This window comes from Chiloscyllium plagiosum, unplaced genomic scaffold (genome assembly GCF_037043375.1).
Source record: "Chiloscyllium plagiosum isolate Xiang-an unplaced genomic scaffold, Cpla_swu_hap1 HiC_scaffold_12, whole genome shotgun sequence".
Classification (NCBI taxonomy): Eukaryota; Metazoa; Chordata; class Chondrichthyes; order Orectolobiformes; family Hemiscylliidae; genus Chiloscyllium; species Chiloscyllium plagiosum.
Genome location: NW_028270150.1, coordinates 69,828,984 through 69,856,907, shown reverse-complemented (window position 1 = coordinate 69,856,907; position 27,924 = coordinate 69,828,984). Strand labels below are relative to the sequence as shown.

At 41.9% G+C, this 27,924-nt stretch overlaps 1 protein-coding gene across 11 annotated transcripts in view; it reads left to right on the top strand.

Annotated features, from left to right (window-relative positions):
- dmd (dystrophin) overlaps nt 1-27,924 on the top strand; it is a 2,003,576-nt gene that overhangs the window by 1,633,092 nt on the left and 342,560 nt on the right. For all 11 annotated transcript variants that reach the window (XM_087992890.1, XM_087992895.1, XM_087992900.1 and 8 more), the window contains one exon: nt 16,287-16,441. In XM_087992890.1, coding sequence (XP_087849016.1) covers nt 16,287-16,441 — 155 coding nt within the window. The remainder of the gene's footprint in view (nt 1-16,286; nt 16,442-27,924) is intronic.

Sequence of the window (27,924 nt, the reverse complement as noted above, 5' to 3'; positions counted from 1 at the left end):
TTCCACTGCCTGGGTTTCTTGAAAGACACCAGTTTGAGCAACATCAGAGGATATCAGGAATGGTTGGGGCTGAGCAATTGACAGAGTGGAAAATCTTCCAATACAAAGATCTCATGGCTGCTTCTTTGCCTAAGTAAAAAGTTTTTGTTCACAGGACTTGATCTGAGTGTGTGCCTTTTACTGCTTTGGGTTAACTTCAAAGGATATTTCTGCAACCTTAAGTTCTCTAAGTTTGATGTACTCTTGATAGCAGCATGGCAGTTGCTATGATGGGGAGCAAGAAAAGCAGCAGCATTAATACCAGTAGTAGCAGGCGATGCCTTAACTACCTCCTGCTCCATGGGAGAGAGGGAATGAGCCCAGAGCTCCAGCTCTTAGGTGCCTGTACCCTGAGCTCTGAATATATACACAGAGGATAAGCTTTCTCAATGTAAATGAGTATCAGTGCCATGGGAGGGTTAGAATCTGATGATTACAGCCAATCTGGAGCAGACAACCACTCCCGAAGTGATTGTGGTTCCCAGAGCCCTAAAATCTGCAGCTTCCTTCATGTCTGGGATTCCCTGGTGACATAAGTAGGATTTCTCAATGGAAGGTGACTAATGACAGGTTTCCAGGGCTGCCACTTGCAGTCATTTTACAACTAATGGGTCCACTTAAAATGAAGAATCTCTCAGACTTGCTGCTCAAACCAGATTCCCAAAGGTCCACTGAATCATAGATTGCTTACAAATGGCAAATAAGGCACCCTCAAATGGACTAGCATTATTTAGCAACCAATTTGGATCACACATCACTAATGTTCATCTTACATGCAACTGCTGAAAGTTTGTCCAACATGTCCTGCAAGCCACCATGATGCCTTTGTCCTGCACTAATCAAGTGTACGACATTACTTGATACCGATGGCTCTTTGGAGATATGACCTACCTTTGAAGAACATGCTCGATGACAGCTCAAGGCTGAGGCGTCTTACCCTTGTTTTGCAAGAACTGAAGGCATGGAGTATTCATTGAGCAGGCATTTGGGATAGTAAAGATGAGATTCAGGAACCTGAATAGACCTGATACCCTTCACTATATGTACCAGCTTGGGCTTCCATGATTGTAGTGGCTAGCTGCGCCTTAGACAGTATTGCACAGCAGACAGGACTAAGCTGCAGCAGGACTAGCAACAAGAGGCAGAGGTGGAGGAACCCTGATATGACCAGACTATGGCAGCATTCATTTAGCTGACAGAGATGCACAGGACAGACTAATTCAGGCATGCTCAACTAATTTGAGGTAGCACAATCAACTAGTCAGTCAATACTGAAACCATGTGGCACATCCTGCCTTCAGCATAAAGTAATCCCACAGTCAACAGGTCATCACATCACTCACACCTGATGGTCATCTTTCCCTCTTATCATACTATTTACAGAGTAGAAAGTCACTTGACAGGATGTATGTGGATGTACCTGCTAGAGAAGGTGCAAAACGTGACCTACTCTTGGGAAATATGGCAGGGCAGGTGACTGAGGTGTCAGTGGGGGAGCACTTTGGGGCTAGCAACCATAATTCTATTAGATTTAAAATTGTGATGGAAATGGATAGATCTAAAAGTTGAAGTTCGAAATTGGAGAAAGGCCAATTTTGACGGTATCAGGCAAGAAATTTGGAAAGCTGGTTGGGGACAGATGTTCGCAGGTAAAGGGACGGCTGGAAAATGGGAAGCATTCAGAAATGAGATAATGAGAATCCGGGGCAAGTATATTCCTGTTACGGTGAAAGGAAAGGCTGGTGGGTATAGGGAATGCTAGATGACTAAAGAAATTAAGGGTTTGGTTAAGAAAAAGAAGGAAGCATATGTAAGGTGCAGACAGGATAGATCTAGTGAATCCTTAGAAGAGTATAAAGGCAGTAGGAGTATATTTAAGAGGGAAATCAGGATGGCAAAAAGGGGACAGGAGATAGCTTTGGCAAATAGAATTAAGGAGAATCCAAAGGGGTTTTACAAATACATTAAGGACAAAAGGGTAACTAGGGAGAGAATAGGGCCCCTCAAAGATCAGCAAGGAGGCCTTTGTGTGGAGCCACAGAAAATGGAGGAGATAGTAAACAAGTATTTTGCATCAGTATTTACTGTGGAAAAGAATATGGAAGATATAGACTGTAGGGAACTAGATGGTGACATCTTGCAGAATGTCTCTATTACAGAGAAGGAGTTGCTGGATGTCTTGAAACAGGTAAAGGTGGATAAATCCCCAGGACCTGATCAGGTATACCCTAGAACTCTGTGGGAAGCTGGAAAAGTGATTGCTAAGCCTCTTGCTGAGATATTTGTATCATTGATCGTCACAGGTGAGGTGCCGGAAGACTGGAGGTTGGCTAACATGGTTGCTCTGTTTAAGAAGGGTGACAAGGACAAGCCAGGGAACTATAGACTAGTGAGCCTGACGTCGGTGGTGAGCAAGTTGTTGGAGGGAATCCTGAGGGACAGGATGTACATGTATTTGGAAAGGCAAGGACTGATTAGGGATAGTCAAGCTGGCTTTGTGCGTGGCAAATAATGACTCACAAACTTGATTGCGTTTTTTGAGGAAGTAACAACGAGGATTGATGAGGGCAGAGCAGTAGATGTGATCTATATGGATTTCAGGAAGGCGTTCGACAAGGTTCCCCATGGGAGACTGATTAACAAGGTTAGATCTTACGGAATACAGGGAGAACTAGCATTTGGATACAGAATTGGCACAAAGGTAAAAGACAGAGGGTGGTAGTGGAGGGTTGTTTTTCAGACTGGAGGCCTGTGACCAGTGGAGTGCCACAAGGATCGGTGCTGGGTCCTCTACCTTTTGTCATTTACATAAATGATTTGGATATGAGCATAAGAGGTACAGTTAGTAAGGTTGCAGATGACACCAAAATTGGAGGTGTAGTGGACAGTGAAGAGGATTACTTCAGATTACAACAGGATCTTGACCAGATGGGCCAATGGGCCGAGAAGTAGCAAAATAAGTTTAATTCAGATAAATGTGAGATGCTGCATTTTGGGAAAGCAAATCTTAGCAGGACATAAATACTTAATGGTAAGGTCCTAGGGAGTGTTGCTGAACAAAGAGACTTTGGAGTGCAGGTTCATAGCTCCTTGAAAGTGGAGTCGCAGATAGATAGGATAGTGAAGAAGGCATTTGGTATGCTTTCCTTTATTGGTCAGAGTATTGAGTACAGGAGCTGGGAGGTCATGTTGCAGCTGTACAGGACATTGGTTAAGCCACTGTTGGAATATTGCGTGCAATTCTGGTCTCCTTCCTAACGGAAAGATGTTGCGAAACTTGAAAGGGTTCAGAAAAGATTTACAAGGATGTTGCCAGCATTGGAGGATTTGAGCTATTGGGAGAGGCTGAACAGGCTGGGGCTGTTTTCCCTGGAGCATTGGAGGCTGAGGGGTGACCTTATAGAGGTTTACAAAATTATGAGGGGCATGGATAGGATAAATAGACACAGTCTTTTCCCTGGGGTGGAGGAGTCCAGAACTAGAGGGCATAGTTTTAGGATGAGAGGGGAAAGATATAAAACAGACCTACAGGGCAACTTTTTCACACAGAGGGTAGTACGTGTATAGAATGAGCTGCCAGAGGAAGTGGTGGAGGCTGGTACAATTGCAACATTTAAGAGGCATTTGGATGGGTACGTGAATAGGAAGGGTTTGGAGGGATATGGGCCGGGTGCTGGCAGGTGGGACTAGATTGGGTTAGGATATCTGGTCGACATGGACAGATTGGACTGAAGGGTCTGTTTCCACGCTGTACATCTCTATGACTTTATGAGGAAGCAGGTTACAATGGGGACAACAGGACTCCAGACCTTTGAAGTAAAGTTTCTGTTCCTAAATATTGAACAGTGAAGTGGCAATGTAATAGTGTCAAACATCCATGTGATCACCTTGGTACAGCTATAAATTCTTTCTCTCCCTTTTCCGTTTATGCAAACCCTGTGGTTTCAGCAAAACTAAAAGCAGGCTCTCATTCACCTGTTCTGACTGTCAGGATGCTAATGGCTGCTAACCTCTGGATTTTGGAACCTGCGATGGTTCAGCCAAAGATTGCATCACCAGCAGCAGAAGACATAGAAGCAGAAGTAGGTCATTTGGCCTATTAGCTCTGCTCTCGTATTCAATGAGATTGTGGCTGATCAGATCATGCTCAAGCCCACTTTCCTGCCTTTTCCCCATAACTGTTGATTCTCAATCAATTGGGCTCCCTTGACGTTGAATACACTTCGTGAACCAGCTTCTACAGCAGTCTGCAGTCAAGAATTTCACAGAGTCGCCACCTTTTGAGAGAAGAAGTTCTTCATCTCTGTCTTAACTGAGCAAAGCGTCCTCTCAGACAATGTCCTAATGGTCCTTGACTCTCCCACAAGTGGAAATAATCTCCTTGAATTTACCATATCAAGTGACCTCAGAACATTATATGTTTTAATAAAGTCGACTTCCAGTCTCCGAAAGATCCAACCTACTCAACCTCTCCTCCATACATAGGATCAGTCTCATGATCCTTCTCTGGATTGCGTCCAATGCTATTGTATCTTTCTTTAGAGAAAGGGAGTAAAGCTGTTCATAATATTCCACGTGTTGTCTGACTGGTACCTTGTACAGTTTTAGCAAGACTTCCGTATTTTGTACTCCATTCCCTTTGAGACACTTTAAGCCTCTTCCATTGTGTGCAACTCAGAATATTAAAATTCAGTTTAACTTCAAATGTTGGGAAAGTGGTTAGATATCATAATTGGGATAAAATTAACAGTCACTTCAATAAATGTCAAGTAAATCAGTTTTAATTCTCTTAAGGTTTTGATGCTTGATGTGGCATTTGAAAGAGTTCAATATGACAAGTTTGTCAACAAAGCTGAAGCCTATTGCATAAAAGGCTGAGTGTTAGGAAACAGAAAACTATAGATGTTTTATGGGCTAGTGAATAGTATACAATAAGGTAAGCCACTGGTCAGTGTTAGGACGCTGGCCTTTCCTGATATATATGAATGACCTCAATGTGAGTGTCTGTGGCTCAATTTCAAAATCTGGGGATGACATAAGTCTTGGAAATATCATGAAATGACACTTAACTGCCCCACGCTCTTTTGTCACAGGCTGTGCTGTGTCCCACAGATGCTGACTGTCCCTATCCTGGTGAAAAGCATGCTTGCATTTTTGAAAGCGCAGGATGGTTTAGAGCAATTTGTGGTTTATTGAAAAAAATGGAGAAGCCAGTTGGGGAACAGCAAGATCCACAAGTCGTTTTCAGATAAATAACCAGATAGTTTTTGTAACGAGTTGGGTAAGGGCACAATGTTCGCCAAAATTCCTGGCTCTTCTCCAATTCATACAACAGGATTTTTACATCTACCTGAGGTGCCAGAAACATCATGAGTTTAACGTCTGGCCTGATAATTTTGACACCTTTGACAGTGTACAATTCCCTTAGTATTTCATTGCTTTGGTAGCCTCGATTATAGAGAGGACATTCTAATAAGTCTCAGTGGCAGTAGTCGTATCCTTGAGGAAAAGATGACAGTGTTGAGCAAGCAGTTGATCAACATTATTACCAAAAACGTAGATTCTATGTTTGTTCTTTCATTTACAGTTTGAAGATCTTTGGTGAAAATTAGCTGCTCCACTTGTTCATATAATAGTAGCTTGTGCTTCAGAGCTGGCCTTCGATTCCTTAATATCCCAGAGGGCTGATAAAATGCCACATCAATGCAATTCTTTTTTTTAACAATTGGCTGAAATTTCCTTGAATAGTTAATGCTGATGTCATCATGATTAAGTGACTTCACTTGACAGAAAGGTTCTCAATGCAATTTCTTATATATTTTATGACTTTGCCATTTATTTTGAAAAGGTGGGAGTAACGGTTTTAGTAATTTGAAAGCTGACTAATTATGAGTCATTCATGATAATCAATTATGTGTCGTTATTTACAAGACACAGAAGCTCATAGTAAATATGAATCATGAAATATAAGGTGGTAAGGCCCATTCCACTTCTTCACTTTTAATTCCTTTGCAGTTCACCTGCCTTTGAATATCTGATCCCAGTGATCATTTTAAATGTCTGAGCCTAGTCTGTGAACTATTTGATAATAGATATTGGCCTCACTATATCGTAAACTTTAATATTTTGCGGCAGAAGTCTTTGGGTAGGTAGGTACTCGGTATAGGTTTCCTGACTTCATCGTGATGCTGAGAAAATTTATAATTTGCTTTCCTCCATCATGCCTCCGAATGAGCTTACCTGACTTTATACATAATCAAATATGGGATTGTCCTGGTACATTGCACAAAATTACACAGAGGAAGACAAAATCCTGATCCTCCATGACTGTATAAAATAGTTCATCCTTCAGTCTAACGCATTATATCATCCAAGCACAGCAATAGTTCGAAAGAAGAGTCGCATTGCTTTCTCCACAGATGCTGCCAGACCTGTTGAGTTTTACCAATACTTTCTGTTGTTAATTACAGGATCCATTTTGTTAGCATGGCAAAAGTATTTGGAGTCCAAAAGAAGTTGGAGTCAACAATGTTAAGTTCCCAAGAAAGACCAAGAGGCCTAATTGTTTAACACCAGGAGGAGCTTCATTAATCAGGTGTTCATTCTGCAGCAGCAAGGATACCATCATGATGTCATGTGATCGGACTCTGAAAATGACAGTCCACCCTACTTACCAAATACAGACCATCCCTTCCCCATTACATCAGAGCTTCCTCCATTGCAAACATTCACACTATCCAACAGCTGATAGGTAAGAAGCTCCACAGGGCATTGATTCCTGTGTGGCTGTTAGCTCACCTCAGGTGTCTGCTTAGCTTTCTTATTGGTAGAATTCTGAGCAAAATTCTTGGTAACATACTGGAACCACAACCCACTCAATGATTCAAAGTTCTCTGGCATTGTTCTTGGTGAAGTGTCAGTTATGCATGACATTTGATTTGCTGAAACCATGTTTGACAATAGGTGTCGTTGCTGAAAAATATGTTGCTGGAAAAGCGCAGCAAGTCAGGCAGCATCCAAGGAGCAGGAGAATCGACTTTTCAGGCATAAGTCCTTCTTCAGGAATGAGGAAGGTGTGCCAAGCAGACTAAGATAAAAGGTAGGGAGGAGGGACAAGGGGGAGGGTCATTGGGAATGCGATAGGTGGAAGGAGGTTAAAGTGAGGGTGATAGGCCGGAGAGGGAGTGGGGCGGAGAGATCGGGAAGAAGATTGCAGGTCAAGAAGGCGGTGCTGAGTCCGAGGGTTGGGACTCAGATAAGGTGGGGGGAGGGGAAATGAGGAAGCTGGAGAAATCTGCATTCATCCCTTCTGGTTGGAGGGTTCCTAGGCGGAGGATGAAGCGCTCTTCCTCCAGGCGTCGTGTTGCCATGGTCTGGCGATGGAGGAGGCCAAGGACCTGCATATACTTGGTGGAGTGGGAGGGGGAGTTGAAGTGTTGAGCCACGGGGCGGTTGGGTTGGTTGGTCCGGGTGTCCCAGAGGTGTTCTCTGAAACGTTCCGCAAGTAGGCGGCCTGTCTCCCCAATGTAGAGGAGGCCACATCGGGTGCAGCGGATGCAGTAAATGATGTGTGTGAAGGTGCAGGCGAATTTGTGATGGATATAGAAGGATCCCTTGGGGCCTTGGAGGGAAGTGAGGGGGGAGGTGTGGGCGCAAGTTTTGCATTTCTTGCGGTTGCAGGGGAAGGTGCCAGGAGTGGAGGTCGGATTGGTGGGGGGGTGTGGACCTGACGAGGGAGTCAGGGAGGGAGTAGTATTTCCAGAACGCTGATAGGGGAGGGGAGGGAAATATATCCTTGGTGGTGGGGTCTGTTTGGATGTATCTGGAGGAAGGTGGGGTGGTAGGTGAGGACCAGTGGGGTTCTGTCCTGGTAGCAATTGGAGGGGCAGGGTTCAATGGCGGAGGAGCGGGAAGTGGAGAAGATGCAGTGGAGAGCATCGTCAACCACGTCTGAGGGGAAATTGCGGTCTTTGAAGAATGAGGCCATCTGGGTTGTTCGGTATTGGAATTGGTCTTCCTGGGAGCAGATGCGGCGGAGGCAAAGGAATTGGGAATATGAGATGGTGTTTTTACAGGGGGCAGACGGGAAGGAGGTGTCATCTTGGTAGCTGTGGGAGTCGGTCGGTTTATAGTAAATGTCTGTGTTGAGTCGGTCGCCTGAGATAGAAATGGAGAGGTCTAGGAAGGGGAGGGAGGAGTCTGAGATGGTCCAGGTAAATTTGAGGTTGGGGTGGAAGGTGTTAGTAAAGTGGATGAACTGTTCAACCTCCTCGTGGGAGCACGAGGTAGCGCAACGAGGTGTTGTTGACAGGAAACAACAGAATTAGGTTATACAACAAGACAACAAGGCCAAACACAGCATTTTCCAAAAAACGTCAAGAAGCATTGGTGAGGGATTACACCCTGAGTGAGCAGTGGGTACCACTCAATCATCATAGCACAGACAGAGACCAGTCTCCTACACTGTACAGACAAGAAACGATATAGTAATGAGAAGGAATACAGACCAGTTTTTGTCAACCAAAACGAATGTGCCAGAGACAACATTAATTGAGAATCCAAAAATTATTGTGCTCCTGTGGAGCATCTTGCCTGTCGGCTGTTGGATAATGTGAACGTTTTCAATGGAGGAACCTCTGCCGAAATGGGGAAGGGATGTTCTGTATTTGGTTAGTAGGCTGGGCTTCCTTGGGAACTTAACATTGTTGACTCCAAGTTCTCTATTTTGTTTGTTCTTTTAGAGTGAAGGTCAGTGGTGGTTTGAACCATTTCCTACCCATGGGATTTTAACCTCCTTTCCATGTACCTAAGTTCATGTCTGAAGGGACCCGAGTGCATCTTCACTTTTACTCTGCAGTTTTTTTATTCACATACAAAATGGTAACCTCCTTTGCTCAGTGCTTTTAAGCGGAACTGCAATTTTTCTGACATAATGGAAAATTTTGAGAATCCAATTATTATTTGTTATTCTGCCTTATGGTGTTTTGCCTCATAAATTTGACTGAAATTTTGACTGTATGTTAAACTTTCAAGTGCATCATCTCGGTTGAAAACTGCTCAAAGCGATTTTGAAAAATATTGTGTGAGAAATGCACTTGGCTTAGCCCTCTAGGCATGCTTTAACAAAATTTGATATCTGGAAACAGCTGAATTCTCTTATAATGTTTACAGCATTGGAATGGGTACTTGTTAACTCGATCACTTCCTGCAGTGGCAGCACATGGAACATCAACAGCCTCGAGAACATGCAGTCATCTTTGCTGACATTTCCAAGCAATGACAAGTATGAAGCACTTTACATGGGCTTCTTGTGGCAATTTGAATGACTTGCACTTGTAGATTATGAATGAATAAATGGAGCCAAAAAATTGAAAGCTGGATTAACCAGCTCATTTTGCAAATACGGAAATTTTATGAAAATCAAATTGTAAAATTGTAGGACCTCAGAAACTGTATTCTTATTATTCCTGGTTCCTTGTTTGGCCTCCTTTTTTAGCTGGTGAAATGTGTCAAAGGTCCTTATAAAGTTGTTGCGTATGATTTTTCTCTTCCCAAATTTATATCCTCTTTTGAAGCTGGTTCACTCTTTTGGAGCATAATTCCTCAATGCTGTAATGTTCTGCAGGACCTCACCAAATGCTAATCGTCTTAGGTAATCCCAGACAATCTCTGTTGCTGGCTGTGAGAACAAAGTGGCATCACTGTTAAGCTTCATTCTGTCTCTTTCAGTGTACATGCAACTGTCATTGGATAGTGATCAAACCCATACATTATCAAAGTGCAAACACTGTCTATTGCCAGCTACATAAACATAATTCAAAATTCAACAGACGAGCAAATCAAAGCGCACAACGTTGAAACATTTTAAGTGTGTCTAACACACTTCTGCATTGATATGAAGCAGCTTGAAGAGTGTATTAGTGTGAAAGATAGCTATAATTAGGATGTGTGGAAACAGGCCATCCAGCCCAACAAGTCCACACTGATCCTCTGAAGAGTAACCCACCCAGACCCATTTCCCTCCCCTATTACTGTACATTTACCCCCAGACTAATGCACCTAACCTACACATTCCTGAACACTGTGGGCAATTAGCATGGCCAGTTCACCTAACCTGCACATCTTTGGATTGTGGGAGGAAACCAGAGCACCCAGAGGAAACCCACACAGCCATGGGCAGAATGTGCAAACTCTGCACAGACAGGGCATGGGGCTGGAATCGAACTGTGAGGCAGCAATGCTAACCCCTGAGCCACCATGCCACTAGTTAGCAATATAAATCATGTGATTGGGCCTTTGTTTGACTAATAGCACTGAAACCCAGCATTTCAAGACCTCCCTTTAGATACAGCATCTCAAATCTACTTAGATTCAAACCAGCAGGGAAGAGGTCCAGCTAGATGAAAAGCTACATTTGAGAAATGCCGAGTTGAATCATGGGTTACAGTATTGGCAACATTAAATGGGATGTTCTCAAGAGAGAACAGGAGCTGCCATTGAATGTTTACATTTATGTCACTTTCACTGAGTGGTACTAGAGGAATTTTCAACTGCAAACTGCAATAGAATGCATGAAATTGTATTCGTTATCACAGAAGTCCACCAATCGCCTTGCAGTCATTCGGTACAAGCATGGGTTGTTAGAGCTACAGCCCAAGTATTTAATTTTTAAATGGGTTGCAAGGACAAAATAAAGTACCACAGCTCTGCTGATGGAATTGTCGCAAGACTAAATGTTACAAGGCTCCACTCTTGCCATGAAGTGCTGCCATCTAGTGAAAACTCAGTAAGAACTGACTGCTGCAATATATCCTTTATTGTTTTGTGATATTTTTGAGTGTTTAAAATCCTGTCCTGTACTAATGGGGTTTTGAGGCTGAGTGACTTTTAATATAATCTTTCCACTAAATTACAAACTCAAACCTTCAGCTGCTCAGCAGCAACCTAACATGGAATTGTTCTCAACCAACTAACTGTGCAGCATTCATCAGTTGTTCGACACATTTCGAGTTTCAGATTATTGTGTGAGAAATGTAACATGGTTAGAAATTAGTAATTAAGTTTTGGCTTGTCACAGGAGACTTTTGAATGGAAATGTAGAGCCGTCATTGCTATAGCAAAAGGGTGTTTGTTGACATTAAAATTCAAAGTGAACCTGCACTATTGTCCCTCTGTCTGCTCTACAGCATGGTCCAGCTTTGTTTGGCACTGATCCAGGATAAAACATGGAGGCAGTCAGCAGTGTAGTTAGCAATTCATTGATTTTCATTGCCAAACTTACTGTTGATTGATCTGGTTTCTTACCGCACCTTGAGCCTTGATCTTTGTTCCATGGAATATCAATACAACCATCTATTTTTGTTGACTACTTTTGCTGCACAAAGTCCGTTCCCAAATTTCCTTCCTTCCTTACAGAAATATTTGATTTTTGCACACAATTCCATGGGCATCAACTGCCCTTCTGTACTTCATCTTCACAGCCATTCTTTATGCACGAGACCAGACAGCAAACACCAGGAACTTACCAACATCAGAAGCATTGCAGCCAAGCTAAGTTCACTGTAGTTCATGTGAAAGCGTTTCAGTTGGGATCAGTAAATAAAGCTGTTATTATTATTCTTCCTTTCTACCCAACAACACTGAGAGCCATCGTGGCGCACTATTTGCCATCACATCTGAGTTAGCACAAACCTGACATTTGTTGTTCCAAATATTGTTCAGTACTACACTGGAAAAATGGTTTTGTGCATTATTTAGAGTTGTTTAGATGTTAGTATCTTTCCCAGAAGGTCATTTCCGACACCGTGATTTATGTACTGATATCTTTTTCCCATTAGAAATAAATGGCATGCGTCTTGTGGGAAAAATAGATTTCTAGTTTAGGTTCCCTTGCTGTCATCTTGAACTGGGTCACTGACATAATACTTAACCCTGTATAAATGCCACTGTCTAAATTCAAACAATGAAGCAATGAGAAATAGAGGGCTGTGTTAAAAATACACGTTAGTCTTTGAGGAAGAGACCAAGAGGAAATTATTTCAAGTCTGTCAACAGTTTAAAACTTTTACATTGACACAAAAGCTTTTCTGTAATTTCGACTCTCAGATCAGATTCTATGTTGCTTACATTGCAACAAAAATTGACAAAAACACAGAACTGTCATTTCAAAGAAAACTTTTTTTGATTTCTCTGATTGAAATGTCAATGTTAATTCACTTACTGAAACTTGAATACCGCTCACCTAGTTGAAAGCAGGTGGCGGGCTGCCCTTCATATATTTCCTCACCCCTTCGGCAAAGAGGATCCTGACTTTCACTGCCCTGAGCGGGTGCTGGACTGATACTGCACGTTGATGTTCCTTGACTTACACTGCTGGGATCCTCTTAGTGAAGGAACCCTTTTACTGAGTCTCGATTACACCTACGACAAACTTCTTGGCTTTGTGTCTGCGTTGAATGGCATGGCAATACAGTAATAATTTGAGCCTGATATCTCCTGCTGAGAAGGCAAAGCACAACCAGGTGTGGCAGTGATGCTTTGAGCATACAGGTTGACTCAGAGCAAGTGAGCGTTCCGACAGCGAGCAAAGAGCCCAGAGATGCAGCCTGTTTCAATCTATGAGTTGGGTGTGTGTTCCTAAACACACAATATCCTGGTTGCAGCATTACAATGGTAGTTGCTAGTGCAGCTTTGAAGTGCACAATAGTTATATACCTATTTAGAGAGATTAAAAATCACACAACACCAGGTTATAGTCCAACAGGTTTAATTGGAGGCACTAGCTTTCAGAGCGCTGCTCCCTCATCAGATGGTTATGAGAGAGAGAGATCACTGGTGACAGTTTAACCTGATGATCACCACACCTCAGGCAACAGACGAGGTTAAGAAGGAGAGTCCTTCATGGTAGCAGTGTTGAAATTGAACCCAAGCTATTGGCATTAATCTGCATTGCAAACCAACTCTCCAGCCAACTGAGTTAGCCGACTCCCATTCTTCAGTGGTGGTGCCATATACACAGTAGCTAATCACTAAATTGGATGGGAAAGAAGATCTGACAGGGTGTGGTAGCATTGCACTCCAATTAAATTAGGCCATGAGCCTGGAGTCAATGGAATGTAGAGTTTGGGCTTGTTGCTGTGGAGGAGGTTTCAGAGACAGAAAGTGGCAAAAATATTGAGGCTTTTAAAATGATAAAGTTTATACCTGATGCTGCTTGGAAAACAGAGTTGACACATATCAGTTTGAACAAGCACAATCAGTAAGTATGATTTAGTGTGGAATGATTTCAATAATCTGAAGGTTACAGTGAGTCACAGGCTGAGCCTGTCACATGCACTCGAATGAAAAGTTTGCAGTGTTGCCACTTATGGTGCCGTTTTAAGTACAAAGTACCCAGGCGCAGATACTTAAGTATTTGGTATAAAATCGAAAAAAAAGTACAGCATAATAATAAAAAGTAAAAATAAATTAGTCAGTTTACAGTCCTTCCACCCTAGTCATTCTCATGCTGGCACCAAGCCTCCAGACCGCACCAGGAGAAGTCTCCAAACCACGCCAACCTTCTAAATTCAAGGCCTCACCTCCAATCCACAAATGGCCTTGCCTCCCCACGATGGCCTCCAGTCCGGGTCTCGCCTCCCCACAATGGCCTCCAGTCCGGGTCTCGCCTCCCCACAATGGCCTCCAGTCCAGGTCTCGCCTCCCCACAATGGCCTCCAGTCCAGGTCTCGCCTTCCCACAATGGCCTCCAGTCTGGGACTCGCCTTCCCACAATGGCCTTCAGTCTGGGTCTCGCCTCCCCACAATGGCCTCCAGTCTGGGTCTCGCCTCCCCTCAATGGCCTCCAGTCTGGGACTCGCCTCCCCACAATGGCCTCCAGTCTGGGACTCACCTCCCCACAATGGCCTCCAGTCTGGGTCTCGCCTCTCCACAATGGCCTCCAGTCCGGGTCTCGCCTCCCCACAATGGCCTCCAGTCCGGGTCTCGCCTCCCCACAATGGCCTCCAGACTGGAACTCGCCTCCGCACAATGGCCTCCAGACTGGGACTCGTCTCACCGTGATGGCCTCCAGCCTTGGACTCGTCTCCCTGCGATGGCCTCCAGTCTGGGACTCGTCTCCCCGCAATGGCTTCCAGTCTGGGACTCGTCTCCCTGCGATGGCCTCCATACTGGGACTCGTCTCCCCACGATGGCCGCCAGTCTGAATCTCACCTCCCCACGATGGCCTCCAGTCTGGGACTCTCCTCTCTGTGATGGCCTCCAGTCAGGGACTCGTCTCCCCGCGATGGCCTCCAGTCTGGGACTCGCCTCCCCACAATGGCCTCCAGTCTGGGTCTCACCTCTCCACGATGGCCTCCAGTGTGGGACTCGTCTCCCCGCGATGGCCTCCAGTCCGGGACTTGCCTCCCTGAATCAACCTCCTGTGCAGGACTCTCCTCCCTGCACCAGCCTCCAGTCTGGGACATCCCTCCCCACGATGGCTTCCAGTCCGGGTCTCGCCTCCAGTCTGAGTCTTGCCTCTCCACAATGGCCTCCAGTCTGGGACTCACCTCCCCACAATGGCCTCCAGTCCAGGACTCACCTCCCCACAATGGCCTCCAGTCCAGGACTCACCTCCCCACAATGGCCTCCAGTCCGGGACTCGCCTCCCCACGACGGCCTGCAAACTGGGACTCGCCTCCCCACAATGGCCTCCAGACTGGGACCTGTCTCCCCGCGATGGCCTACAGTTCGGGACTAACCTTCCCACGATGGCCTCCAGACTGGGACTCGCCTCCCCACAATGGCCTCCAGTCTGGGACTAAACTCCCCGCGATGGCCTCCAGTCCGGGGCTAACCTCCCCATAATGGCCTCCAGACTGGGACTCGTCTCCCAGCGATGCCTCCAGACTGGGACCCGCCTCACCACAATGGCCTCCAGTCTAGGACTTGTCTTCCCAAGTGGCCTCCAGACTGGGACTCATCTCCCCGCGATGGCCTCCAGTCTGGGACTTGTCTCCCCACAATGACCTCCAGTCTGGGACACCCCTCCCCGCGATGGCCTCTAGTCTGAGACTTGCCTCCCTGCACCAGCCTCCAGTCTGGTACTCCCATTCCCATGATGGTCTCCAATCCAGGACTAACCTCCGCACAATGGCCTCCAGTTCAGGACTCCCCTCCCTGCGATGACCTCCAGTCGGGGACTCCCCTCCTCACAACGGCTTCCAATCCGGGACTAACCTCCCCACAATGGCCTCCAGTCTGGCACTCATCTCCCCACGATGGCCTCCAGTCTGGGACTCAGCTCCCTGCGATGGCCTCCAGTCTGGGACTCCCCTTCTCACAACGGTCTCCAGTCCGTGACATGCCTCTCCACAACAGCCTCTGGTCCAGGACTCACCTCTTCCATTCCCATCTAAGTAAATTTTAAAAATTAAATGTTTAAAGAAAAACACAAGGAAAATTAAGAAAAGAAGTGGATGGAGTGGACAAGGACTGGAGCCACAGTTCACCACCATGTTGGCTGGAAGGCAAGGAAATAGCCACAATCCTGAGGTGATGCAGACTGTTCGAATTATAAGATGCATGTGTAACTTACGGGAATACTGTACAAGGGAGTCGATCTTTGTAACCTAAATATGAGGAAAATTTGTTCAGTACACTGTAATCTGTACACTAAAAAGAATTGAAGTTTCAGATTTATAAAAGGGATGCAGAAAAAGATTTTGCATGAAAAGTCAATTGAAATGTTTGTCAGATTTCACATAATGTGAAACTGAACACTATTCTGATACTTATGTGTACGTTGTAGAGATATTGAAGGTACGGTGAATTGAAAGCCCCGCACCAGAGAGGAATAATTTGTTATTTCAGAGGCTTTTGCTTGTACACTGAAGTCTATTAGTCATGGACATTAATCAAAAAGGCAGTGTTGCAAGGATTAGAAAAAGTGCGATTGTTAAGTCTTAACTTGTCTTTTTGATTGTACAAAATTAGCAATGCAAATGTCTGTTGCACAGGTAAAGCTACATCAATTGTAAAGGAGATTAAAAACAATCCTGAATTTAGCAACATAATTCTTACCCATTGTTTTATGCAGCTTGCAAAGGGATTTTCGATTACTCTCAGTTTGAGGAGGAAAATAATTGCACGTGTAATTTGCATTTAAAGAATGAGAATAATCCACACTAAATCTTCCCCCTCACTGGTTTTCATTAGGTTTTTCTTCCCTATATAATATCAGTCATTTATTTTAATTTGTTTTTCAGCAATTCATGAAGGAGCTGCGGCAGTGGCAGAGAAATGTAGACATGGCCAATGAACTTGCACGGAAGCTTTTGCGGGATTACTCAATGGACAATACCAGGAAGGTGGAACTGATGGCAGACAACATTAACGTTTCATGGGCAGCCATTAATAAAAGGTAATCTGCAGTCATATATTTTTCCTTTCCTTGAAATACTTTTTGAAAAAGATATCAAGTTTAACCTTTCCAGGGTTTACAGATTTAATATCAAACAAAGGACTGCAGATGCTGAAGATGTGAAACAAAAAAAGAACTGAACTGTTCTCAAGAAGAGTCACTGGATCTGAAATGTTAACTCTGCTTTCTCACCACAGATGCTGCCAGACTTGCTGAGTTTTCACAGCAATTTCTGTTTTGGTTTCTGATTTCCAGTATCTATACTTTGTTAATTTTTAGTTCAGGACAGAAGGAAAGCTGAATAAGAGACAATAAAAGCGAAGAGTGAGAAAGCAGATTATCTGTGCTGAATACAATCCATATACTGTAATAATGGGCTGATGAGTATGTGGAAGTGGATGACTGTGCTCAAAACAACCCATGTCATAATTGGTCTGGGTGTGGGGTGGGTAAAAAGACATGGAAGGATGGAAGGAGGCTCTAAAGTTATTGGACTCAACATTTGTCCTGAAGTCCGCAGGGTCCCCAAGTGGAAAATGAGATGTTCTTTTTGTTTACAGATTTAATCCTGCTTCATAGAGGCAGAAGTTTCAAAAAGCTTTATGCTCCAGTCCTGACCACTTTCATACACATTATTTAGAAATCAACGCTTCAGATAACAGCAAGAGGATAACCAATTCAGTTGGGCTCTAATAGGTTAACAATTTGCATTTAAAGTCACTGTAGTTGTAGTTGCAGAGCATTTGATTTGCTTCTGATGCTGGTGGTCATACAGACAGTTTTAGGGCTTATGTGAATTCTTTAATACTAGCATACAGAATTGAACAGAGAGCTATATGACTCATGAAGAAAATCCCTTCAGTCGAGGGAGAAAATGGCTACTGGTTTGTAATAATGTTCTAATTTATTAAAAATTGTAACAGGAAAATATATATCCCACTTGATGGCAGAGAAATAATTTCCCTTGCTTATCTATTGGATCATTCATTCAGGTCCTTTTGTGGGTTATTTCAATACAGTTATTAACCTTTTAGAAACACATAGATTAACAATCGTGTTAAAATAGTTTACTTTGCTATTTAATGTGCATGTGCTAACTGAAGCAACACTGGAGAAAATGAAGTCCCTAGGTATGTGGATATTAATTGCTGTCCCAATTGTCTAACAGTTCACTTATTGCAAGTGGAATACAGGGGAGACAGGAAGGAACCTTTCCCCTTGGCGGAGGGATCAATGATCAGTGGGCATTTAAGATAAGGGGCAAGAGGTTTAGAGGTGACGTAAGTAATAAAGAATTATAAAGGAGATGGGAATCTGGAACTCACTGCCTGTAAGAGTGGTGGTGGCCGGAACCCTCAGAACATTCAAAAAGTATTTAGATGTGCACTTGTGATGTCAAGGCACACAGAGCTTTGAGCCAAGTGCTAGAAAATGGATTAGAATATTTAGGTGCTTGTTTTTGACTGATGCAGACTCGATGGGCTGAAAGGCCTTTTTTGTGTTGTAAAGCTCTGTGACTCCAGAGTGCAAGGAGCAGCAGCATGCATTTCAAAGGAACTGAGATGGGAAGAAAGTGAGAAGTTGGGGGAGAACCATAGTACCATACTAACAATTTGTTTTTCATTGTGCCTTCGTTGAAAGAAGATTTTCTAGAGCAAAACGAGAATGGTTTGATGCACTATTCTAATTATATAAGCATGGCATCCATGCGACAAAATCCCACAAATGTCAACAAGATAGATAATCAGATGAGCCAATTTTGTGGTGGTGTTTGAGGGAGAAATGGGTGACATGAATGCCTTTGCCTTTGCTGGTCTCTTGGACCCCTGAAAGACCATGATATGTCTCCTCCATAGTCATCTACACCTTCCATGTCTCCAAGACCACTACTGTCAGTGTGGGTCCCTCTTTCAGAAAAAGAAGGCTGCCGTGAACACATGATATATGCAGAGCTGTAGTGTTGAGCTGAAGACCCAAAGGCAGATGACTCATTAGGATAAACTGAGTAGATTAATTTTGTATCTAGCCCATCTTGGTCAGAACAGGCATTGGCACACCACAAAACATTAGTCTTTTTTTACCAAAAATGGTAACAAATGAATTTCATGTTCATTGATCCTTACATTAAAACCTAAATCATATTTTTTTCATCACACCCAATTTGTATTTTTTTTTAAATGTTAATTTGCATCTTCAAGGAAAAAGAATGGTTCCTCTAATATTGGCCCTGAAATTGGCTGTGCTTTCTTCCTACCTCTAGTTACATTGCCAGCTTCTTGAATGCCAATCCCATATTTTCCCTGACTTTAATTTTTTTTTATGATGGACTTGGCTTCAGCTGCAATGTAGGCTCAGCACAGGGAGGAAATAAGCTAGCGATAGAGAAAGAGCTTTTGTTCAATTGTAGCAGCAACTATTTCTTAAGGCTGAAAAGAATTTCAGCACAAGGTCATACAGATTCCCAATACAACAACTAGTGTAACCATGGTGGATCTATGCAGTTTTTGATGGAAGTAACAAAAAATTAACTTTATTCTCAATGGTGCAATTATACCATTGATAGCTACAACCTGGATACGTGTTCAGATTTGATAACAATTATTCATTTTGCTTTTTTTTTCACAAACTTAAAGCTACCTTGCTTCACAAATAGTTTGCACTAATGCCCAGCTAAGTTGGCAGGCTTCCCTGGTATTTCAATACCTTATTACCCTCTTGAGCTGCCACAAGAACTGTGGACATTATGGAGTGACATTTCTCAAATGTCTCAAGACATTTTCTGTGATTTATTTTTGCCATCCACATTTTTGGTAAACGGATTCCTCAGCCAGTTTGGCAATAGCTCATCACAGAACTGTCACACCCCTGTTGCTAGGTTTTTATTTTGTGGTCTCGAATTGCTTCAAATTAGCTATTTGCTGCTATGATACCAACAACGCATTTAAAGCTTGTTGCTACCGGGTCTTTTATTTTTCAACCAGCTGACAGTTCAGAACTCCAAAGAAATACACATACCACAGCTCAACAGGGGTAACATTGTATGAGAACAGCAAGGCAGTTTAAATGTCCTTAGATCAAATAAGTTAGTATTCATTATAAATCATTAGGGGCTTCTTTAATGACTGCTGCTATCCCAATACGTTTCTTCCTTTTCCAGTTCTTTTTCCTTCTCTCCTGACATTACTGGGCATAGTTCCACTTGCTCTTGTTGCTGCTGGTACAAAAATTATAGATGTGATGTCTTGTGCTCTCCATACCCTTTATCCATTATTTTTAAAAAGCTCAATAAATCCCCTGGGGCAGTAAAAACACAGGGAAAAATAAACAAGCCAATTTGAAGGAGAACTTCTAAATGTGTCCTGAAAATGCTAGAAAAATGAGGCAAGTCAGGCAGCATCTGTGGAGATGAACAGAGTTAATGTTTCAGCTGTATGACCTTTCATTAGACGGATATCAATCCCAACATGTTAATCATCAGAAAACCCTGTCTCCCCAAGACTTCTTAATCTATCCCAGCTTTGACTTGTGGAAACCTAGCCACCCTAACTATGCACATTTGGAAAATGCTTTGTTTTGACTGCAGGTTGCAGTTTTGCCAATGATCACCAACATCTGAAAGATGTAGGATTCTGGAATTCATTTTGGACATGGATATCATTTTTATAAGCGGCCTGGACTTTATAGAGCAGTGGTGCCACTGGGAATTTCATAATATTTTGCCTGTTTGGAGCAAAAGAATGAGGAAGAGAAAGAAAGAAACACAAATTTTGCTTGTATTTCTGCCAAATGTTGGAGATTATCTCCTGAAATTTATCATTACTCTCTCAACTATATGTACAAACATGGTCAAACATCCTTGCACTTCACTGTTTGTGGGTAGTAGCACCTCCTCATGAGTTACTTGTGACATCTATTTCAAGATAACCAACAGACAAGCCCCAGTGGAAACCTATTATAGTAAAGGCAGCCATTTTGAATATGGGTTGAAAGGGTTTATGTTAAGAATACTATAAGCACCGCCCACAATGATCATGTCACATGGACTTGCAGGCAGAACAGCTTAGGATCTCGGAGGATGAAAACCTGACCCTCTCAGAGTGTTATAATAATGTGATTATCAATATGAACTGTAATTAGTCGTTAACATGCAATAAGCTACTCATTATTAAATACAAGCCCCTCTTCTGTTTGGACCATTGAGATATCTTCTACTGCCACACTAGGTGAAGTAGGCCCTAGAGATCTCTATTCCTGAAGAGGGTAGTGTAACAGCAAACCTACCATACAGAAATATCAACATAGTGAATGGTTGCACTTACGAAATGGTGAGCAGCAGTGTGCATTTTGTTTATCTGCCTCATACAATATGCTGGAAGTGGTGGAGGTCTGGAACCTTTTCAGCATCTTCACCCCCCTCAGCTTTAAGTTCTTTGCTCTTGCAGACAGTCAGGAGCAGGGGAGAGCTGAAGATTTAAGAAGAAACCATCATGGTAAGATTACACAAGGAAGCAACTACTGTCAATGCTAATAGCATTGCAGATGTGGTAAAAGATATACTGGCAGCAGGAAAGTTAAGAGCTCCATGAAGAAAGGGAATTAGTCACTCCAAAGGAGATACAGACTCCATCACATGGCGGTGATCTGTGGGGTCAGCTTTGAGTTGGTGTTCAGCTGAAGAGGGAATGGACATCTGAAGCTCCAACAACAAAGTTAAAATGCCTGGTGGGCACGGAAAGTATTTTAAAATGTGCAGTCTGTGAAAGCAAAATGTAAAGGATGTATTTACAGCTCAGATCAACATCACCGCTGTAGTGAATGAGCATCACAATGGACAACTCCAGCGAGAGAAACCAGTTTATACTGAAGTCACAGATCCAGAGATAACACAAAATCAGAATTAAAGTAATTAAGTGCCAGTTTAGAAACTCGAGTAGTTTTGGTCTAATTGAAGAATTAAATTTCAAAGTTTTATTCAGGTTGCTGAAAAAGTAGGAGATCCTTCATTGAATTGTTTCAAATGTAGAAATTTATTTAATCCACGGGAAGTGGGATAGCACTGTCAAAAGAAATGGGGAAAATTATTCAGCTGTAGAAAGAGGGAATCATCCAGAAATGAAAACTGTTAAAGAAGTTGGATTCATTCAGTAAGATTGTAAGGATTGGAAATCACTTGTTAAGTCCACAAACAGTGAGATTATCCAATGGAACTGTAGAAAAGGTGGAAACATCCATTTCTGCCACTGAAGTGAGAAACTTCAATTTAGCTACGATAGGTAGATATCCTCCATTTTGGCCACAAAATGTGGGAAAATCCTTCAGTACAATAGCATAGAGCATCAGCAATGCTACTGTTGCAAAATTGAAATATTTGAGCAAGGTAAAGAATCATTTTAAGATGATATGACTTGGAACATGTCAAGGAAGATTTAATTTCAGTGATGGACCAAATAGAATGCAGAAATTAGATAATGTGGTGAAAACAATTCTCAAGATGCAGACTAGGATTCAAATCAGAAGCTGAACAAGTAAGTGCAATTCTGCATACAATTGGGAAAAAAACTTATGATGTTATAGCTCACCAAGATGTAAACAAAGAAAAATGTACTAAATGCCTTTGACAATTACTTTAACCTCTGATATAATAGAATTCTTGAAAGAACAAGATTTAATATGAGTTCAGCATCCAAATGAATCCATGAATGATTGGCCTAGGGCAGGAATGAGGCCCAGTGTAGGTCGTCGTGTATTTTTGGCAGTGCAGACTCAATGGGCTGAAGGGTCTCTTTACTGTATGATTCTATGAAATGCAACAATTGTTGACGTGAAGTCAGAGTATATAAGAGACATAGTTATTGACAGAATTATTAATGACATTCCTGATGAAATGCTTATGCTCAAAACGTCAACTCTCCTGCTGCTCAGATGCTGCCTGATCTGCTGTGTTTTTCCAACAATGTTCATTAATGAGTCTGTCAAACCTAGATGCTGTCCAAAAAAGACCTGACTCTGGAGAACACCGTTAAGACAGTGATGAAGCAGGTATCCAAAATCAACACAGACTAAACGAAAGGTGAGAAGATCAACCTTGGTACATGAAATCAGAAGAGTCCATTCAATTCTTCAACTTCAAATCCATAAAAATACATGAAAAACAAGAATTGTGATTGAGAAAGACACCAGATAGAGTACCAAATGTCTTTGTCAATGCTGTGGAGAAAATAATTTTCACAGACACAGACAGTGCCCAGGTATTAAAATAAAATGTTTTCTGTCACACTGAGGTAAGTTTTCAGAAAATTTCAGAAAATTTGTCAAATTAGTGCACAGTCATAGAAAATATTAATGAAATTAATGAGAAATTAATGAGATGAAACAGGTAACATCCGGAGGAAACCTGATACAGAACATTTTTACAGACATTTTGGCATTCTGATATTTGTATAAATGATTATCTCAAGAATTTCAAGTTGGACACTGGACTAAGTGTTGTTATCAGATAGAGAACCATGGTTGCGAAAACAATGTTAGTACTGACAGCATGGCAAGTACAGATTCCAGGATGCATATCACTGAAGGTTAAAGGAATGCTACAAGCAACTCTGATACAGGAGCCACCAAATATTAGAAAAACTAGATATCCATCGTAACCAAGATTTATCACACTTGAGTAGGAATGCATGTCTTGACCCCAGATATCTTCAAATGGTGGAAGGAGTTAGGTTTGTTTATGTCAAGGAACAATTCATGAAAGGACAACCAATGGAGGATTTTGTAGGCCTCAATAGAGGCTTGGCTGAGCCTAAGCAGAAAGTAATATCCATTGAGCTTTGCTTTGTGCACATAGGAAATTTGTTTCATGCTGTTTGAGAACTTATGACTCTATGACTATGACACTCAGACCCGAATGTTTGGGGAGATGTACTTATGATTTTAAAGGAGCCAATTTAACTAGGTTTCCTTGAATTTAAAAAATATTGTTTTATTATTTATTATTATTTTGAATTTATTAATGACGAAATATGACAAGATACAGGACAGAAATTTACACCGATTATGAGCAAAATGTGAATCTAAAAGGATAATCATTTAAAATTAAAATCTCTGAATTGTTCACAAGAGCAAATAGTTGAACATTGCAGCCATCATAGTGCAGTGTTGACTGCTCCTGTTGACTCTGGTAGCTGACAGTCTTTTTTTGATTTTTGGTTTTGTAAGCTTCAATATGATCAAGACATGCAGAAAAAAATCTGAAGGGAATAATGGGCTTAATTTCAAGTCTCTGTGTCAGGCAAGATACTTGTAGCAATGATCCTGAATGTTACTGTACTGTATTTGCTTCATCAAATGCCATATATTGGTGTTTGTGAAGGGTGTGATAATCCCAGACAACTATATCTACTGTATGAATTTGCAGCTTTGGAATGTTTGGCTCTGAATTGCTGAGCTAGAGTCAAAGCTGCAAACATTCTAGGACATCACCTGAAGCAGTTACCTTCCTTAATAAGTAGAACTCTCAGAGTTAGTCTTTTTGTGTTGCATTGAAAATCTTGCCATGTCTATGAAGGGTTCTGTGCAATTACCTACTAATTCCATAATATTATCAATTTCACTTCCATCTCACTCTGCTTGTCATTTACCTAAATTATTACATTGTTCTACTACCTCAGTGTTTCTCAAGATTTTGCAATGTTCCGTCACCTGATTTCTGAAACTCGCTTTGCCTGACACCTACTTTTCTTTTAGTTGAACCATGGCCTTAGTTATACGAACGTAGAAAGTAGAAGAAGGAACAAGTCATTTGACACTTTGATTCTGCCCCCACAATTAAGATGATAGCTGATTTACTTATAGCCTTAAATCAACTTGCTTAACTATCTTTTAGCTCCTTAATTGATTAAGAATCTGTCTGACTTAGCTTGAAAACATATTCCATTACCCTGCCTCCACTGCTTTCCAGAAGAAGTGGAAGCAAAGCAAAGGACTCTGCAACCCTGACCATTGTGATACTATGTACTTGCAGATTGATTGAAAACTATTCAAGTCTCTCCCTTGGGACATTGAGTGGGTTACGTGAGCATTCCTCCTTTCACCTGCTTCTCAATAAGATCTGCTCCATTGTATAGTGTAAACTGGAGGCCTCCCCCAAGTCCAGTGCACCACCCAATGCACACTAATTGCCTTGTTCACTACTTCCATCACCCTATCATGAACTGCAAGACATTCTATTCCATCACAGAATACCTGGTCTATGTCTCGTCCTGGGTTATTATTATAACATTGCCTCCTTGCATATCAAGACTGTTCACTTTACATTCGTGCTATAATGCATTGTGAGATAATCATTTTCATACATTAAATAAGAGTTACATTAAAGTCCATAATTCCATGAAGAAAACCTTGAATGAAGTATTCCAATGCCAGAGTGTGAGGTAACATCATGTTGGATACTTCTACATGCAAAGTCGAGTGGAAGTTGGGAACTCGCTTCCTCAAACAGTGGTTGATGATAGTTCAGTTGCTAAATTTAAATCTGAGACCGTCAACTTTTTATTAAGTAAGAGTATTCAGGGATATGGGCCCATGGTAGACATATGGAATTAGGCCACAGGTCGGCCATGATCATCTTGAAGGATGGAGCAGACTTGAGGAACTGATTAGCCTACTCCTATTCTGAAGTTCCTATACATGAGGAACTGCTAGATGAGTGGTGGGGGTGGGGTCTTTAAGTCAATAAGGTCCCATCAACATGCTGAAGACATTGCTGGAGCACGATATTCATCAGCAACCAAGAGTTATCCATCAAGATATGATTAATATGCACTTCAACAGCATGGCCATATTTTGTCTGTCATCATACGGATCATTGTAACTACATTTAATTTGCAGCCAGCAATGTAACTTTGGAAGACTGAACCAAAAGATATGCAGCAAAAGCATTCCAGGGAAAGAGAAGCCAAGAAACAGAGTTTTACAGTATGTGAAGCAATCCAATACGAAATAACAGCCTCACACTCTCCCGAAGACCTTTAGCTTCTCCTGTTTAAAATATTTGTACATTTTTGCCTAATGCAGTGGGCTCTGTCTCAACCACTCAGTGCAGTAAAGAGCTATATGTCTCAATAGTCTGTTGCATTAACAAATTTCTCATGATGTCTCCATTTTTACTGCCATTTTAAAATTAATGAACCCACAGCACTGAATCGCCAGTCGGAGGAATCCTTGTTCACTCCTTCAAAAATCCCTTCTAACTAGAGATTAAATTGTGCCCTGCTCTCAATTGTACGATCCACCAATATTCTCACTCTCTGATACCACTGCATTCAAAGATATAGAGTATAAAAGTAGGCAAGTTTTGCAAACGCTGTACAAGGCACAAGTCAGACTACAGCTGAAATACTGTGAACAGTTTGGGCCCTTATCTGAGGAAAGATATTCTGGAATTGAAGGCAATTCAGAGAAGGTTCACTTGGCTGATACCAGTTATGGAAAGGCTGTGCTATGAGGAGACCTTGAATAAATTGGGCCTGATCATGATTTCCCCATGTTCCCCTCCCCCAAGAACTGGGAAAATTGTCAGTTCTAGGTCCTAATTGTACCAGTCAATCATCTGCATTCATGTCTGCATGTGGAAAGTTTCTGAACAATTTAATTCAAATGAGTCTTGATTTCAGAGTGCTGCCTCATCCTGCGATATACAGACAGGTGATAGTTGGAAAATACAAGAACGAGAGCTGATCTTATTAAAACATCCAAATTCTGAAAGGGCTTGACAAGGTAGATATGGAAAGGTTGCTTCCCCTTTTGGGAGAATCGAGGGGTAGAGGACATAATCTCAGAATATGTTGTCAGACACAGATGAAGATTAATTTCTTCTCACAGAGAACACTAAATCTGTGGAATTCTTTATTGCACAGGCTGTTGAGACTAGGTCAGTGAGCATATTAAAGACTAAGATGGACAGATTTTGTATTAGTCAGGATATCAAGGATTATGAGGAAAAGGCAAGAAAACAGAATTGAAGATTATCAGATCAACCATAATCTCATTGAATGGCAGAGCAGAATCAGTGGACTGAATCGCCTACTTTGGCTTCTACGCCTTTTGATGTTATCGTATTCGCTTGGTATCTCTCTGACATCTTTGGGAATCTGTGAATCTGTCAGGAAACAATTCAATGCCCTTTTAAATATAGCAAGCTTTTAAAGTCTACAGTAAACCATGATTTCCCCATGCTCCCCTCCCCCAAGAACTGGGAAAATTGTCAGGTCCTATTTGGATTAGTCGATCATCTGCATTAATGTCTGCATGTGGAACTATTTAAATCAATTGGGTCTTAATTTTAGAGTGCCTGCTTCATCCTGCAATATACAGAGAGGTGATAGTTACTGTATCTCCCAGCACCTCATATGTTAGGTAACTAATTTTAATTAAAATTGTAAAACTTGGTCATAAATATTAAATGCAAATGTAATTTTGTTTTAATCTTTCACAGCATGTCACAGTGCTGGCTGGGCCAGCATATACTGCCTTTTCCTAATTGCACTGCTGAAAATGGTAGTGAACCACCTTCTTGAGCCACAAATATCCATTTGGTATGAATACACCCACAGTGTTGTTCGGAAGGGATTTCCACAATTTTGACACAGCGGCTGTAAAGGTTGTGATGATTGATACATCTCCCGCCCTTGTTCTTCCAGGTGATACAAACTGTTTGCAGGTCTGGAAAGTACTAAAGCAGTACCGTTACTGAGGTTCACAGTGCATTTTGTAGACAGTAATGACTGTACTGCTACCACTGTGCTTCAGATTTAGAGGGAGTGAATACTGAAGGTGGTGTATGAATTGCCAATCAAGCAGGTTGTTTTGTCCTGGTCAGTGTCAAGCTTCTTAAGTATTGTTGGAGCTGTACTTATCCAGACAAGAGGAGAGTATTCCATTTTGCCTTGTGCTTTGCTGATACTGGACAGATTTGAGGGAACCAGATGAGTTATTTGCTACAGAATTAACTGCCCCTGACCTTGTTACCTCTGATTTCATTACTGTGACAACAGAAATAACTTGTTTGAGTGACCTTTTAAGGTCACCAAAGTGAAACTCTTTTTGAGAGAAGTTTCAACTTCATAGAATAATTAAAAATTGCAAATGATAATATCCCAGACACCCAAATGAGCACAGCATAGCAAAATAATTGTAGAAAAACTTAGTCCTTATATCATTAGATTTGTGATACAATCTTTATGTTGACTTATTCTACTTGATAGAGAACATTTTCCACTGACCTTCAACAAAGAGCAATGGAATAAACAATTAGAATATGAATGAATACATAAACTTCAAACTCAATAGATCAACATTGATAAAAGTACTAAATAAAAATCAAATGAACTGCTGACGCTGTAAATTAGAAGCAAAAAATAGAAATTGCAGGTCTGGCAGCATCTGCAGAGAGAACTCTGTTCTCTCTGTTAGTGGGCGGCACGGTG